A 15,277-nucleotide genomic window follows, 5' to 3' on the forward strand; every position below is an offset into this window, starting at 1 on the left:
CGAGGATTCATTTTCATATATATATATAATAGTATTGAGTGACTATTATGTAGCGAGAAATATAGTTTGTAAAAGAAGAGAGTTCAAAATACATTTTGGTGGTTGAACGTTTCCATTACCTGACCAGGCTGCACAATTGGTGCAACAGCTGTTTCGGCGATCGCGTAAAGGTAGTGTAAACGATACGAGTAGAAAATGTTAAATACAAGCCTTGGCGAGTGCCTTAAAAACTTCTACGAGTGTCGTTAACACTATTTACGCGAGTTGTGTGCACTAATTAACCTGCGACAGTATTTTAATTACCAAAAACCACTACTCATAACTTAAAAAGAGAGGTTATTTTTTCTTTACCCCTCATTGTCTCTGACAGTAATGCAACGAATCATCGCACCAATCGTTAACAATTAAATTATTGGCCTGAACAGCAGATTAGTTGAAGTTCGAAGCATTATAATTTTACTTCTTCTCTCTCAATCCTTAACCCTATCTGGGTACCAGTGGTGGTTATATTTTGGCCCTTTTGTAGTGGTACCATATAATTCACCAGAGAACAGTTACATGCCCATATAAGTAGATATCTATTATATATTATGTTTTAGTGATAAATGTAGAATATAATAAAAATATATATTTTTCAGCAATACTTTTAGGCGTAGTAGCAAGAGGTTGGCAAATTTTTGGATTATGCAAATTAGAAATGTCTAAATCAACCCGCAAAAATCATAAAAATAATCCATATTATCCAAATGGTTGTGTAAAATATGATTCTTAGGTAGAAATAGCATGTTTTTTTTTAAATACGCATAAAATAAAATTTAAAAAAAACTACAAAACTAGTTTAATTACCAAATTTTATTTAATTGTTGTATAAGAAATAAATATATTGCATCAACAGTAAATAAATATTATACTGCTGTAACAATTCAGTATTTTCACAAAAATTTTCAATAGAATAATTTAATTTTTACCATATGTTTTAATTTTTATCAATATGTCAATCCATCTCCTTTTATCAAACCTTGTGTAATTGATTCAATACAATATAATATAGAACATTTTCAAATAACCTTATTTCATGTAAATATATAATAGCCTATAACTTTTTGCAACAAAATTGCTTCAAATTCATTATAATTAGACTTTAATAACTTGTCAAAATTCAAATTTAGCTCTGTAGCAAATGAAAATGGTTATAATATATGTGTGTGAACAGTGGCCTAAAACTTTCCGTGATAAAGTTGACATATGTGAATGCAACAATGCATCAAACCTTCCTCACTTCGAGTGCTGAGCTAGTATGAAGATATAAATTGTAAACTGCATATTTTAATATAAAAATTTATGAAAAAGTGCATATATTTGGAATAAATTAGTGAAATTTGATTAAAGAAGATCCGTCCTTGTTACAAACATTAATGCAAGAGATTCCGGTAGTACACAACCGGCCTATACAACATCAAGAAATTTAACTGTGAAGAAGACATCAATTTTGGTGAGATCACTCCAGTAGACATTTTCTTTCCTTGGATCGAAGCCATTAGAACATTTTTAAGCCTAACTTTTGAACTTTTGTACCAGAATTTAAAAGTCAAGAAACTAATAGAAGCTTATTCTGAACATTAATTCAACCTATCAGAAAATAATTCGAACATAATTTATATTTAAAAACAAAATTTAATTAGGCTATATATAATCACAAGATTAAATTCAAACGCCGCTCGATCACCCCACCTGAGATAAAGATCCATGCAATATAACCCCTCAACCTAAATTTGAACTATTGTAATAGACCTACCCTAAAGCTTAAATTAGTAAATTCATTTGCCACCCTTTGTAAACTTTTATTGTGAACCCTTAGTTTCTTTTCTTTTACCATCAATTTTGTATTGTAAAGAAATAAATTTAAGTTTAGATACTGTACATGGAGTTTCCATTGTATTCCTAGCTTACACTGGTTACACTGCATAATTTAAGAATAAAAGCTCTTTCTAAAAATATATAGTTAAATGTAGTTGAAATCGAAATTTCCTGAGTAATTTACGTCAGAATGTGAAATGTTAACATTTTTTTACGAAAACATAATTTTTATGACCTTTTCAAAACTACATAAAATTGTTATAACCAACCTCAGATTCGGAGATATATAAATTGTAGGGAATTTATTGCAGTTTCAGATAGTGATGGAAACGATCCACCACCAAAATATATTTTGAACTCTCTTCTTTTACAAACTATATTTCTCGCTACATAATAGTCGCTCAATACTATTTTATATATATATATATATATGAAAATGAATCCTCAGAATTTCCACCTTTCTAAAAGTATAGCAGTTGAAATTGTGTAGCAATTGAAGGAAGACTATTTAGACGCAATAGAAGATTCATTCGTCCATTTAAAAGTTAAAGAGGGAGATGTTGGTATTGCTATAACCAGCTGATCTCTAGTTGTTGATTTTTATGTTATGTTATGAATTTGGAGAATAAACACATCTTGTTTAGAAATGATTATTTAATTAAAATAGTTTAATTAATAGATAAAATAACAAGTATCTTCATAGTTTTAGAGGTTACTCTATTGGAAGTATTTACTTATGCTAAAAGAAATCTTAAGTTAAATGTACCACAAGCTGCTATACCCGTGCTTTGCAACGGGAAGAAAATGTGTCTTAAAAAGCTATTATTAAAGTGGTGCTGATGTGTGTTTTAAAATACAGCAACTCTATGATTTAGTTTGAACATATAAACTAATTTAAAATTGTAAACCTACTTACTTTCAAACCCCTACTTTTAATGTTAATAGTTCCAAAAGAATATGACAACATACCTTAGTGTAGCAATAGCATCAATTGCTTCATATTGATGCTTCATGAATTAAATGTTTTACTATAACTCTTCAATTTTAGTCAAGCCTCTTTACACGTAGCTTACTATATAAATTACAAAATAAAACTTTCAGCAATACTTTACAAAACGTATACAACCTTTCTTTTAAATCAAACATAACCCTCCTCAATTTACATAAAGCGTCACAAACATATTTTTTGAGTAAATAAACAAACACACCAGTTCATTGTACTAACCAGCTGTTTCATGAACTAAATTAAATTAAATCATTTAAACTTCGGAAGCATGCCAGGTGGAGCCCTTTGGAAATCAGCCTGTGGGGCAGAGCCCTTAGGATATTCGTCCATATCAATACTTTTCGGCAAATCTATACACTCTAAGCTTCATTTTGATGTGCTATATGCCTATATTTTTATTTGGTATATTACCTTAACCGTTTACATAAAATTTGATTGTATCACTTTAATAATATAATAGATGTGTATCTTTAAACAATATTCAATGTATTCAAAAAATTAAAATAAAACTAGTTTAACATGTTTTCACAAAACATACGTTTATATGGATGTTAATCCTAATAGATTTGTAATATTCTTACAATAAATCTCACAAGGATTCTAAAAATTACAATAAGGCCTAATCAAATATAATTGTTATTGCAGCTATTGCCATATTATTTAAGCAAATACTTGTTATTTTAAAGGGAGGCGATTTTTGCCATTCCGTGTTTTTCAAGAGAAACTCTTAAATTTGAGAACGACAAATCAAACAAACAGTAGATGTTTATACATAATTTTAAAGGTTATTATTAACTGCAGAAGTTTATAGTAATATTTTACACTCTCTACAGTCCAGTGTAGTATAGAAAAATATTGGAAAAGTGTATTACTTTTTTTTTTTTTTTAATCACAAATTCAAACTTCTATTGCCAAATTAGGGCTTATGCAGATGTTACATATCAATGAATTTGTACTATTAACATTGGAAATTTAACGAGGATTCTAAAAAGGACAATGAATTTGGAATAAAAACAATGTTTAGTGCACTTATGGCCATTTTAAGTAAGCAAATACAAATATTTGGAAAAAATCTTAAATTGTCTGTTACCCCCTCCCTGTGAGGGTATGGAAACTTAAATTGGCGTCATTTTGTCACCAATACTTAGTTGTTAAACACATCAAATTTTTTAACACTAGCTTCGTTCCACCCTGTATCTCAAACATATTGTACACAACAACAACATTGTACACAATCACACATCAATCACACATCAATCACACACAATCACACATCAAACATTGTACACATATTTCATAATATGTGTGTGTCCGTTAGCGCGATAACTTGAGCAGAAATGATCCGACTTTGATGAAATTTGGTAGAAACGTTTAAACCTACGTTTATTCTAACGAGTTTGCGAACCAGCATGATCGGACTATGGGAACGGGGGTTTATGGGACGTTTTATGGGGTAAAAATTGGTTTTCCACTTTTGAGTCTAAAAACATAAAATTTTGAAATTTCTTTCCAGACCATTTTGTAGAGCTTATAAAAAGAAATAATTTTGTATGTTGAAGCGTTGCTGTATGCCTAACGGTTACCGAGATAATTATAAAAACTTTAAATTTAAAATTCCCATGTTATTCTTATGGAGAATAAATAAACTGTTGTAGTTTGCTTAATCAAATTGGCAATTTTGTTTATTTTATACTAAGCTATCAACATTTCAATATAAAACACACCTCAACACCTTCCCTGTAGTAGCAAACCTAGGTACTCATTAAAATAATGTTATTTAAATAGGAAATAAATCTTACAATTTTCAGGGTATATTTTAGTAGAAATCCAGCCAGGTAAATGGAAATTTGCTTAGTCTGCAGGTTTGCTGCTGCGGGGGTATTTTTTTCATCCACTACATGTTTTGCCATGTTGGCATTTTCATAGATAAGTTTTCATACAGTTTCTGTGTACCACTTGAAAATGCCAACATGGCGAAACATGTAGTCAGTGGAATAAGAAAAATACCCCCGCCCCAGCAAACCTGCAGACTAAGCGAATTTCCATTTGCCTGATTGGATTTACACTTAAATGCCTCCTGAAAAATATCACATTTATTCCCTATTTAAATAGAATTAGTTTAACAAGTACTTAGGTTTTCTGCAACAGGGAGGGATCAACCTGGAGGTGATTGAGCGTAGCGAACCAAGGGCGGTCCTAAACATATATTTTGGGGGGGGGGGTCACCGGGGGGCCTGGGATACCCCCCAGCAAAGGAGAAAAATTTGGAAATATCGTGCTAAAATGAGTGGTTTCTAAGCTATTTTTCAGGACCAAGATTAATGTGTTCAAGCTTCCAGTTTATTTAAAGGCCAAATGAATTTTTAAAAATTAACTTGTATAATCTAATGTTTTTTTCATTATTGAGACTTGTGGTTTTAATAACAAAGAAATACCGCAACGTTACAACACATTCAAGCATTATTGATTTACGAAAATACCCTTTTAACTGGTGCCGATTTGCAAGCTAAAAAGAAAATGTCCAAAATCAGACCAAGATTTCGAACCAGAGAACTTATTTTATCTAAGAAGTGTTTAAGAACTTGCACCCAACACGACTCCATTATACCTGTCCAGTAAGCAACAGTTAACCTACACAAAGTACACTACCCAACTAACGTTGCCCGTTGCCGTCACTGCTACCACCTGAAGACCAGAGAGGTTCTCAGTGTTCTCATTTTTTTCTACGCCTGTGGCATTTTACAAGGGGTCAACGCAAGAATAACGTTTTTGTAGTTGTGCCGGTAATTAAATCTGTCCCTTCCGCATCTTACCATTTTGCTGTTGTTTCGTGGCTATCAAAATACCAATTGGGTTGTATTATGTTTTATTCTTAAATATGATATCAGGTGCTCTAAATATAAAATACAATTTAATATTGAAAGTTTTAAATTTGTCTACAGTAATCATTGAATTACATTCCTGTAGTTACAAATTCCAGAAATTCGAGCTTAGAGTTTTGTTATTTGAGATTGTTTGGTTTGTATAGGGTCTTGCCATCTTTGTATGAATTTGTAATAAATAAATAAATTCCTAACGCTGAACTCAGATAAATGAATATTCTACTATTCTTCAAGCTTTGACTATTGATACATCTTATTTTCTTTATCCAATACCCAAATCAAGTTTTCAATCATCTAGGTTAAAATGAATGATAACATTTAAATGCAAAAAAAAAAAAGAAAAGAATGTGGCCGAGCGTCGAACGCCAGCATCGAACACTGCCGTTGCCGTATGGCTGAAAGCGTGCGTTGTCTGCCGATCTTCCCTACTTTTCATAACGTAGGGCCTATAAACAATAAATAGTCAGACTCAAACGATCTCAAGTTTTAGGTTAGAGTTTGTAATTAGTCCTTTTGTTCTCCACAAGTGTAAAGACTACAATGAATTTGGTAGAACGATTTGCAATACAAATTATTAAGGTTCCCCTGGTATAATTGTTAATCTATTTAAAAAATATTTGGGGGGGGGGTCATGACCCCCCTGACCCCCCCTCCCCTGGGACCGCCCTTGTAGCGAACGAACTTCAACCAGGACGTGATTGAGCCATGCGAACGACCTCATCTTGAAAATGAATGAGCATTTGACATAAAACCACATTAGGACAGGACAACGTCTGTCGGGCCAGCTAGTTCTCCATAAGAATAACATGGGAATTTTAAATTTACAATTTTTTGGAATTTTCTCCGTAATCATTAGGCGCACAATAACGCTTCAATATACTAAATTATTTATTTTTTTAAGCTTTACAAAATGGTTTGGAAAGAAATTGTAAAATTTTGTGTTTTAGGGTCAAAAATGGGAAAACCCTATTTTTACCCTATAAAACCCCCCATAAACCCCCGTTCCCAAAGTCCGATCATGCTGGTTAGCGAACTCGTTCGAATAAATGTAGGTTTATTCCAAATTTCATCAAAATCGGATCATTTTTGCTTGAGTTATCGTGCTAACGGACACATATATACACATATATAAATAATTATATAAATAAATATATAAATATATATATAAATATATATATAAATATATATATAAATATATATATAAATATATATATAAATATATATATAAATATATATATAAATATAATATATGAATTTGACCGGATGGTGTTTTTGGCCTCTAGGGACCTCAAAACGAAAATGTAAATCGGTCCCGGGTCCAGGTCTTACCATGAGTACTACGGTAATAGCTTAATCCCTATATGGGAAATTCGCTAATATTCCCTATATGGGAAATTCGCTAAAAACACTATTTGAACTGCAAGACGAGGTATATGTTTTTAATTTAGTTAATGATTTCAACCAGATCATACAACTTTAATTATGTTATTTAAGTTGTTGTGAACACACAGGCTATTCAAATATTAAAACACCATTCAAAGAAATCTTATTACATAAGTATTGGTTTTTAAAATTGTAATTTGTTTAGACCTACATTTACTAGCTTATGGGAAATTTTCTTAAGGGAGTTTAAGAAAATTTCCCATAAGCTAGTAAATGTAGGTCTCATGGTAAAAACTAGACTCCGCACCAATTTACTTTCGTATACAGTATAGTATATACAGCGTGATTGAAAAGTCCCGGAACGGTGTCATGTATTTTTTATACTATTATAGATACAGAAATGAAACTTAGTAAATCAAATATAGTCATAGATGTCTACTCGTTTAAGCTATATTATTCCTTATTTATACCTCAAGGAGGAGGGACCATGAGGAGTCAAACAAAATTCTTAAATAGCAGCATAGGTCGAGTTTGCTATCAAATTAAAGGTGTCCATTAGTAAACACAATGCCACAAACCCACAATTGATGAAAATATTTCTTTTACGCCACACTTAACCGTTTTAACGAACTTCCCACGCAAGGATTTAAATCAGAAAACAGCTGTTTGCCGCCAGCTTAATCAAATGGGGTTTCATTATGTACTACTGTACTGTAATGGGTTTTTACCGGACACCAACCAGATGATTATATTTGGCAATGAGTGGTTATAAACAAAAACATAGGTGAATGTTTAGTTCTTTAGTCGGTGGGAATATTTAAGGATTTGTACAGACTTTTTATTGTTAAGTTAGCTTAGAGCAGTATGGCGTAAAATATCGTACCTAACTCGTCCAAAATGTACCGGTAAGACTCGGAATCCCACACTCGTCCGGTAAACACCTATTTTCAGGACTAGTAACGTAATATACTATTAATTGACTGTGTACGGTAAACAATAAACTGAACTCAAAAAAATATCAACAAATAATTTAGTATAAAAACATGTGACAATAAAACACCAGCTGGTAGACTACAATTTTAACTCGATATTTAAAGTCAACTCAGGCTTCAATCAGATATGATGAATAAAATTTGTTCAATTTCAATGAACCAAGCTCAAGCTCAAGTTCTAGGTTTTTAACCAAAGATTACCAACCGCACTATTGTCAGGTTCGTCAATAATTTGTATTTTTGCGAGATCATTGATAAATTTCCATTGATCAGAAATGAAAAAAGTGTAAGTTTAACCAAAGTATGTGATCCTCAGGTTCTTGTCATTTTCATTGTGTCATGGAGTCTGGTGGTAGCGATGCCTCAAGGGCCAGATGACAGGGTCGGCCTGGAGCGACCAAGTACCTCTCCAGTCCCTGAGATATCTGATTGTAACTTGGACAGTATCATCGGTGATGTGTTTGGTACTGGGGGTGGTGGAGACTGTAACAACAACAACCCCAGCCCTACTCCTCAGGTACCACCTAAAACCGGAGGTAATGGTAATGGAGATAGTAATGGGGGTTACCAACCTATCTCTGAGCCTCCTCCAAGGAACAATGGAGACGGGTACCAACCAAATTCCCCCAACACATACCAAGATTGTGAGGGTGGACAATGTGTGCCATTCTACTTGTGCAGCGACAACAACACCATTATTGAAGATGGAGCTGGAGTCATTGACATAAGGTAACAGATTTTTCTATTCTCTTTTATTTTTAAAATTTGACCATTTTTATTTCTTTATCATTTGTCAGCAAGCAAAGTGTGTAAATCAAACTTTTTACTGAGAAACTAACTAAGCAATTGTTTAGGTTGAAAGACGAGTGTGGATCCTATGATTTAAAGTGTTGTGGAAGCACCCATATTGCAAACGGACCAGTGGTTGAGGTGAAACCCCAGCCAACCCTTAACAAGTGTGGCGTTCGGCATTTGGACGGTGTAGGAGTCCGCATCACTGGAGCTGAGGACAATGAATCTCAGTACGGAGAGTTTCCATGGATGGTGGCTGTGGTACAGCCTCACCCTACTCGTGTACAAGATGGCAAACCTGTCAACATTTACCAGTGTGGAGGATCTCTCATTCACCCTCAAGTGGTTCTCACCGGAGCACATTGTGTCAGAGGGTGAGTTACATCACATCCCAGCAGAATATACTTGTGTCACATATTTGAGTGTTTTAAAAAGTGAATGGTATTATTATACCATGATGTACTAGAAATTGAAATTCTATAACTACCTATATTTAATTTATAGAAAGATTAATAATAATTATTATGTAATAATTTATGTCTCTATAAAATTATAGAGCGACAGTAATTTATTAAAATGTAACTGTTGAATTGCATTATTACAGTTTGTTGTATTTAGTTTAAAAGTTATCTCAAAAGGAATTAAAATATTTCAAGTTCTTCTGCAATGTAATAAGATGGCGTTTGTAGTATCGTAAAGCAGTTATTCATATAGTTGAGGCTCATTCTTTTACCATCAATCAACCCTTTGAACACAATGGATTATTCGGTGATCCTGTTTTAGCGAATTACCTTATAGGGCTATTAATGTAGGTGGCACGGTAAGACCTAGAGCTGGAACCAATATACTTTTTCATTTTGATGTCTCTGGAAGAAAAAAACACTATTCGTTCAAATTTTTCTATATGTATAATATATACAGGGTGAATAAAAAGTCAAGACCCCCCCATCTAATATTTTTCCAAGTAAATATACAGAGATATCCTTTTGGGGGTCGTGCAATCTTAGCAGGAAGTTTCTTTTTATGATTTTGAAATTTTTGAGTGTCCCCCCAAAAGGGGAGATTTGGGGGGTAACTCAAATATTTTAAATGTAAACCCCCTTCAAGTGACACCTCATTTTAAAGTGTTTACAAAAACTTAAAGAATGGTGAAAACTAGAGGTCGCTATCTCTTCTCTGACCGAAATGGTAGCCCGTCAAATGTTGTGGAAAATCAATGGTAAAATTGGTTCGTAATTGTAATATTGGCTACCATTTTGGATGGAGAAGAGATAGCGAACTCTGGTTTTCACCATTCATTAAGTTTATGTAAACACTTCAAAATGAGGTGTCACTAAATGGGGGTTAACGTATAAAACTTTTGAGTGTCCCCCCAAAAGGGGGGATTGGGTGGGCAACTAAAAACTTTTTAATGTAAAACCCCATCAAGTGACACCTCATTTTGAAGTGTTTACAAAAACTTAAAGAATGGTGAAAATCAGAGTTCGCTATCTCTTCTCTATCCAAAATGGTAGCCAATATTACAATTACGAACCAATTTTACCATTGATTTTCCAAAACCTTTGACGGGCTACCATTTTGGACAGAGAAGAGATAGCGACCTCTAGTTTTCACCATTCTTTAAGTTTTTGTAAACACTTTAAAATGAAGTGTTACTTGAAGGGGGTTTACATTTAAAATATTTGAGTTACCCCCCAAATCCCCTCTTTTTGGGGAAGACTAAAAAATTTCAAAATCATAAAATGAAACTTCCTGCTAAGATTGCCCGGCCCTCAAAAGGATATCTCTGTATATTTACTTGGAAAAATATTAGATGGGGGGGTCTTGACTTTTTATTCACCCTGTATACGTCCATGAACAAAATAACTTGAGTAATTTTTATCTGATTTTGATGGAATTTGGCTTGAAGGTGTAGGGCGGGATAAACTTGGATGATTTCGCGAACCAGCAAGATCGGACTATCGGAACAGGGTTTTATGGGGGGTTTTACTGGGTAAAAATTGGGTTTTCTCACTTTTGACCCCGAAACATAAGAGCTTAAAAAACCAAATAATTGAGTATATTGAAGTGTTTTTGTATGGTTATTAGTTACGGAGAAAATTCAAAAAATGCAAAATTTACTATCCCATGTTAATTTTATGGAGATTAAGTAAATTTTTTTAGTTTGCTTGTTTATGGATATATTTTAATCAATCATGCAAATTGATTTATTTTATACTTTGAAACTATATTAACCTTTTACTAAATTCACTTTACTACCGCTACCCTCCCTGTAGCAGCAAACCTAGGTACTTGTTAAACCTAATGTTATTGAAAACCCAATCAGGCAAATGGAAATTCGCTTTGTCTGCAGGTTTGCTGCGGGGGGGGGGGGGGTATTATCATGTTTTTCATATTAGAACAAATTAAATGGTTTAAACAGTTTTTAAAAAGTTAAAATGTTTTCTACACACATAGTAGAAGTAGAAATAGGCAAAAAGTAGTAAAATGCCTGATTTGAGATAAACTCACAAATCTATCTATTCTGTCAATTTAATTTTTATAGTTCAAATTAATTCCTAAACACAAAGTCCACAGATAAATGTCTTTAGATAAAACTTATTTTTATAGCATTCTTTTGGGTATAAATAGTTGTTCACTTTTCAGAAAGAACAACCTGGTGGCCCGAATGGGAGAGTGGGATACTCAGACCATGAATGAACTGTTCCCAACCCAGGACAGACTGGTGCAGGAAGTGATAATACATGAGCAGTTCAACAACAACAGCTTAGCCAATGACCCTGCACTGCTGATCCTTGGCAGTCCCGTAGACATGAACGTTGACAATGTGGGACTTCTATGTCTGCCTCAGCAGAATGAGATCATGGACGGCAGAGACTGTGTTGCCAGCGGCTGGGGCAAAGATAAATTTGGTAAATTTCATATTTTTACGATGCATATGAGACTTAATGTTCATACGATGATTGTAACTATTTGATTTATGATAAACCTATAATATTTATGTCAATTTTAAGGTGGTAAGGGTTTAGCATTTTTTTTTTAAGAACGCTAGAAACAATTAAGTGTACGCTTGTTTCTAGCGTTTTGGAATTATTATTGTGTGCTGAATGTGCTAACAGGATCAGGGAATGACAATGAATCTGACTAAATCTCATGTTTCCAACTCAATAACTAAGATAAAGTTTCCAATTCATCTAATCTGGTAGTTCCCTGAATCCCTTGAGAAACTATTTAATGAATAGCAATGACAATTGACACAATGAATATGATGGCTTGATGACTGAATGACTGATCAAACATTAATTAATGCTTTATTCAATGAAATTGCATTACTGTCTTAGCTGTATGAAGTGTGATGATATTTGAACCACGGCTTCCTTCCAGGTTATGGATGGGTACTGAGAAAAGTTTTTGATTAACTCAGTAAGAACACCAAACAAGTCTTGAAAGGAAACTTTTCATGTTCTGGTGGTAAAATAACAATAAATTTTTCATCGAAGATACACTCAGAATTAAATTATAATCATTGATATTATGCCAAAAGATTATCTTTATTCTATTGACCAAGGTCCATTAGACCTTGAAAGAACGCTTAACTAGAAGAACAATTTTTAATTCTTAATTTATAGTAATTACAACTGAAATTTATTTTTCTACCGACAAGTCACACAAAAGGAACATACACTCTAAATTGGTTTTTTACCATGTCAAAACTGATGGAACGACTTAATATGAGCTATAGCAACTGTTGTGACCCATCAACCATGTCAGCATAAAAAAATAAGGCAGAAAACAGAATTTTAGACACTAGGGCATTCTGTGACTGGCTCACACAACTTCATTATTTTTCTATTAAGAAATTAGCGACAGCTGGTCCATATAGATGGAATGTCTACTTCTGTATCCAATAGTCAATGCCTACGGTAATAGCTTACAGTAATTCCTATGGGAAATTCTCTAAGGCCAAGCGCACACGGTGGTTTTACAACAACTGTTGCAAACCAGTTGCGTCTGTAACCAGTTTGCAACTGAAACAAAGCTTCTGGTTTGCAACGAAAGTTGTAAAACAAGATTCAAGATTCAAGATTCAAGATTGTTTATTTTCCAATAATGTACAATAAATAAAAAGTGACATAGTTTATAAAAGGAAAAAATATTCCTCACAAGACTACACGTCTGTGTGTGAGGAAGAGTCCATGGCACTCACTGGTCACTCTTAAAAAATATATACACTTACATAAAACAACTTTTCTAGTTAACAATAATATAACTTATTCATTAAAATTAAAAATAAAATAAAATATCTTAGTCCTGGACAACATAGAACCATCAGAATATAAGTTCTAAACACTTGTTAAGTTAAAGCAAATTAAAAATTAAAAATACCCCTCAAAATAAAATATAATAATTCTTACAATTTAAAAACAAAAATCAATCCGGTCTAAAAATTTTGACATAGGCATGGGTTGGCTGATAAGTTGGAGATTTAATAGATTTTTTATTATTATTTTTAATTCAAACGTACGGTGAATGAATTAAATTTTCAGCAGCCGTGGGGCCGACGTGTAACAGCCACTCTCCAACTATTCTCCCGAAAACGGCTGCACTGCTACTCTCTGCCTGAATGATATTATTAGGAAGATTTCGGTATAATTGATGTGCAATATAAAATGGATTAGAAAGCTCTATTCTGTAACCTAATCTGGGTATTGTGTATCCAATGTTTAATCGGTTTCTTGTTATATATGTGTGAGTTGGCTGTGTGAAAATTTTGTGTTTGTTGTCTTTAATGTAGATTAGAAGGGTTTTAATAAATAATTGTCTAATATTGAGCATAGGAAAATCGTGGAATAGCAGATCAGTAGAATATCTTTGTCCTTTTTTTAGAATGGTTTTTATTATAGAGCGCTGTGTCACCCCCAGTGGCTCCAGCACGGCGGAGGAGGCACCACCCCACGCCAGAACCCCGTATTGCATTACGGATTGCACATAGGCGAGGTACACACTCCTGCAGTGATCCGGAGTGAGCACATGGCTCAACTGCCCAAAAGCATATATCATTTTTCTTAATTTTTGTTTGTGTGGTACCCATGATAATTTTTGATCTATTACTACACCTAGATATTTATAAGTTAGTACCTTTTCAATGAGTTCACATCCACAGTTGACGGACTCCGGATCGCCACAAGAGTGCATTTTTAGGATCCTCTGTCCTGGACCATAATTATCTCTAAGGATAATTGGCAAACTTTTAGTTTTTTGTACGTTAACAGAAAGTAGATTGTGATCAAACCAGTTTTTTTATTTTATGAGGTCAGAGGATGCTTTATTGTAAACCTCATCCCAGGTGCTTCCGTATGATACCAAAGCCGTGTCGTCAGCAAACAGAAATATGCTTCCATTTATATTTAATTTGGATATGTTGTTAATGTATACCAGAAAAAGCAGAGGTCCAAGTGTACTTCCTTGAACCACGCCATAGTCAACAATCGTTGGGTCACAATTTATTCCCTTAATACAAACATATTGTATACGATTTTTGAAATAGGAAGAAAACCAATTTAGTGTGTTATTTTTTGCACCTATTAATTCAAGTTTTTGTAATAATTTGGATCTATTTACAGAATCAAATGCTTTTGCTAAGTCTAGGAAAGTTAAAATGATTTTATTTTTTCCATTGATTTTATCATTTACTAATTTGGTTAAGTCAAATAAAACATAGGAAGTATTTTTCCCTTTCCTAAATCCATATTGTGATTCAGATAAAATTTTATTTGTTTCAAGATAATTAGTTAATTGGATCTTTACACATTTTTCTAGAATTTTATCTATGGTGGTTAGTAAAGATATTGAGCCGTATTAATAAAGAAGAGGTAAACCTTTTACTTGCGAAAATTCGAGGAAATCCTTCTATCTGTATTAATAAAAACTCAAGCAAAACCTTTTACTTTATAAGGAAAAGGTAATCCATAGAAAGTTGAGGTTTTGCTCATGACTTAAGTAAATGGTTATTAATAAAACTGACCATTTACTTTTTCTTTGAAGTAAATCCTTCAAAAATGATGCATCTGATCAGTAGCAGATTATAAAGGGTGTCCCAATAAGAACGCCGGATTTGAAATGTTAACAAACCATATATTTTCATGCTAAATTTACAATATGAAACATGAATCTTAAAGCTTAGTATCTCCGATTAGTAATTGAGTATTATGTCTTGTAAGTGCCAACCTGCTGAATACTGACAAGCTTGACATCTCTTGACAAAGTTTTCCATCACTTTTTCACACACTTCCTGTTGAATTCCATCAATGGCACGAATCATTTCCTCCTTCAAGTCTTGGATTGTTTGAGGGTTATTGGCGAAA

At 33.2% G+C, this 15,277-nt stretch overlaps 1 protein-coding gene across 1 annotated transcript in view; it reads left to right on the top strand.

Moving 5' to 3' along the window:
- The window catches only part of LOC128982442 (uncharacterized), a 111,678-nt gene that overhangs the window by 18,081 nt on the left and 78,320 nt on the right, over window positions 1–15,277 (top strand). Inside the window, exons 2-4 of the mRNA XM_054401432.1 lie at window positions 8,437–8,849; window positions 8,975–9,286; window positions 11,559–11,824. Coding sequence (XP_054257407.1) covers window positions 8,437–8,849; window positions 8,975–9,286; window positions 11,559–11,824 — 991 coding nt within the window. The remainder of the gene's footprint in view (window positions 1–8,436; window positions 8,850–8,974; window positions 9,287–11,558; window positions 11,825–15,277) is intronic.

Source organism: Macrosteles quadrilineatus, unplaced genomic scaffold (assembly GCF_028750875.1).
Source record: "Macrosteles quadrilineatus isolate MER2022 unplaced genomic scaffold, UCM_ALF_1.0 Scaffold_1__1_contigs__length_201487025, whole genome shotgun sequence".
NCBI classification, from domain to species: Eukaryota; Metazoa; Arthropoda; class Insecta; order Hemiptera; family Cicadellidae; genus Macrosteles; species Macrosteles quadrilineatus.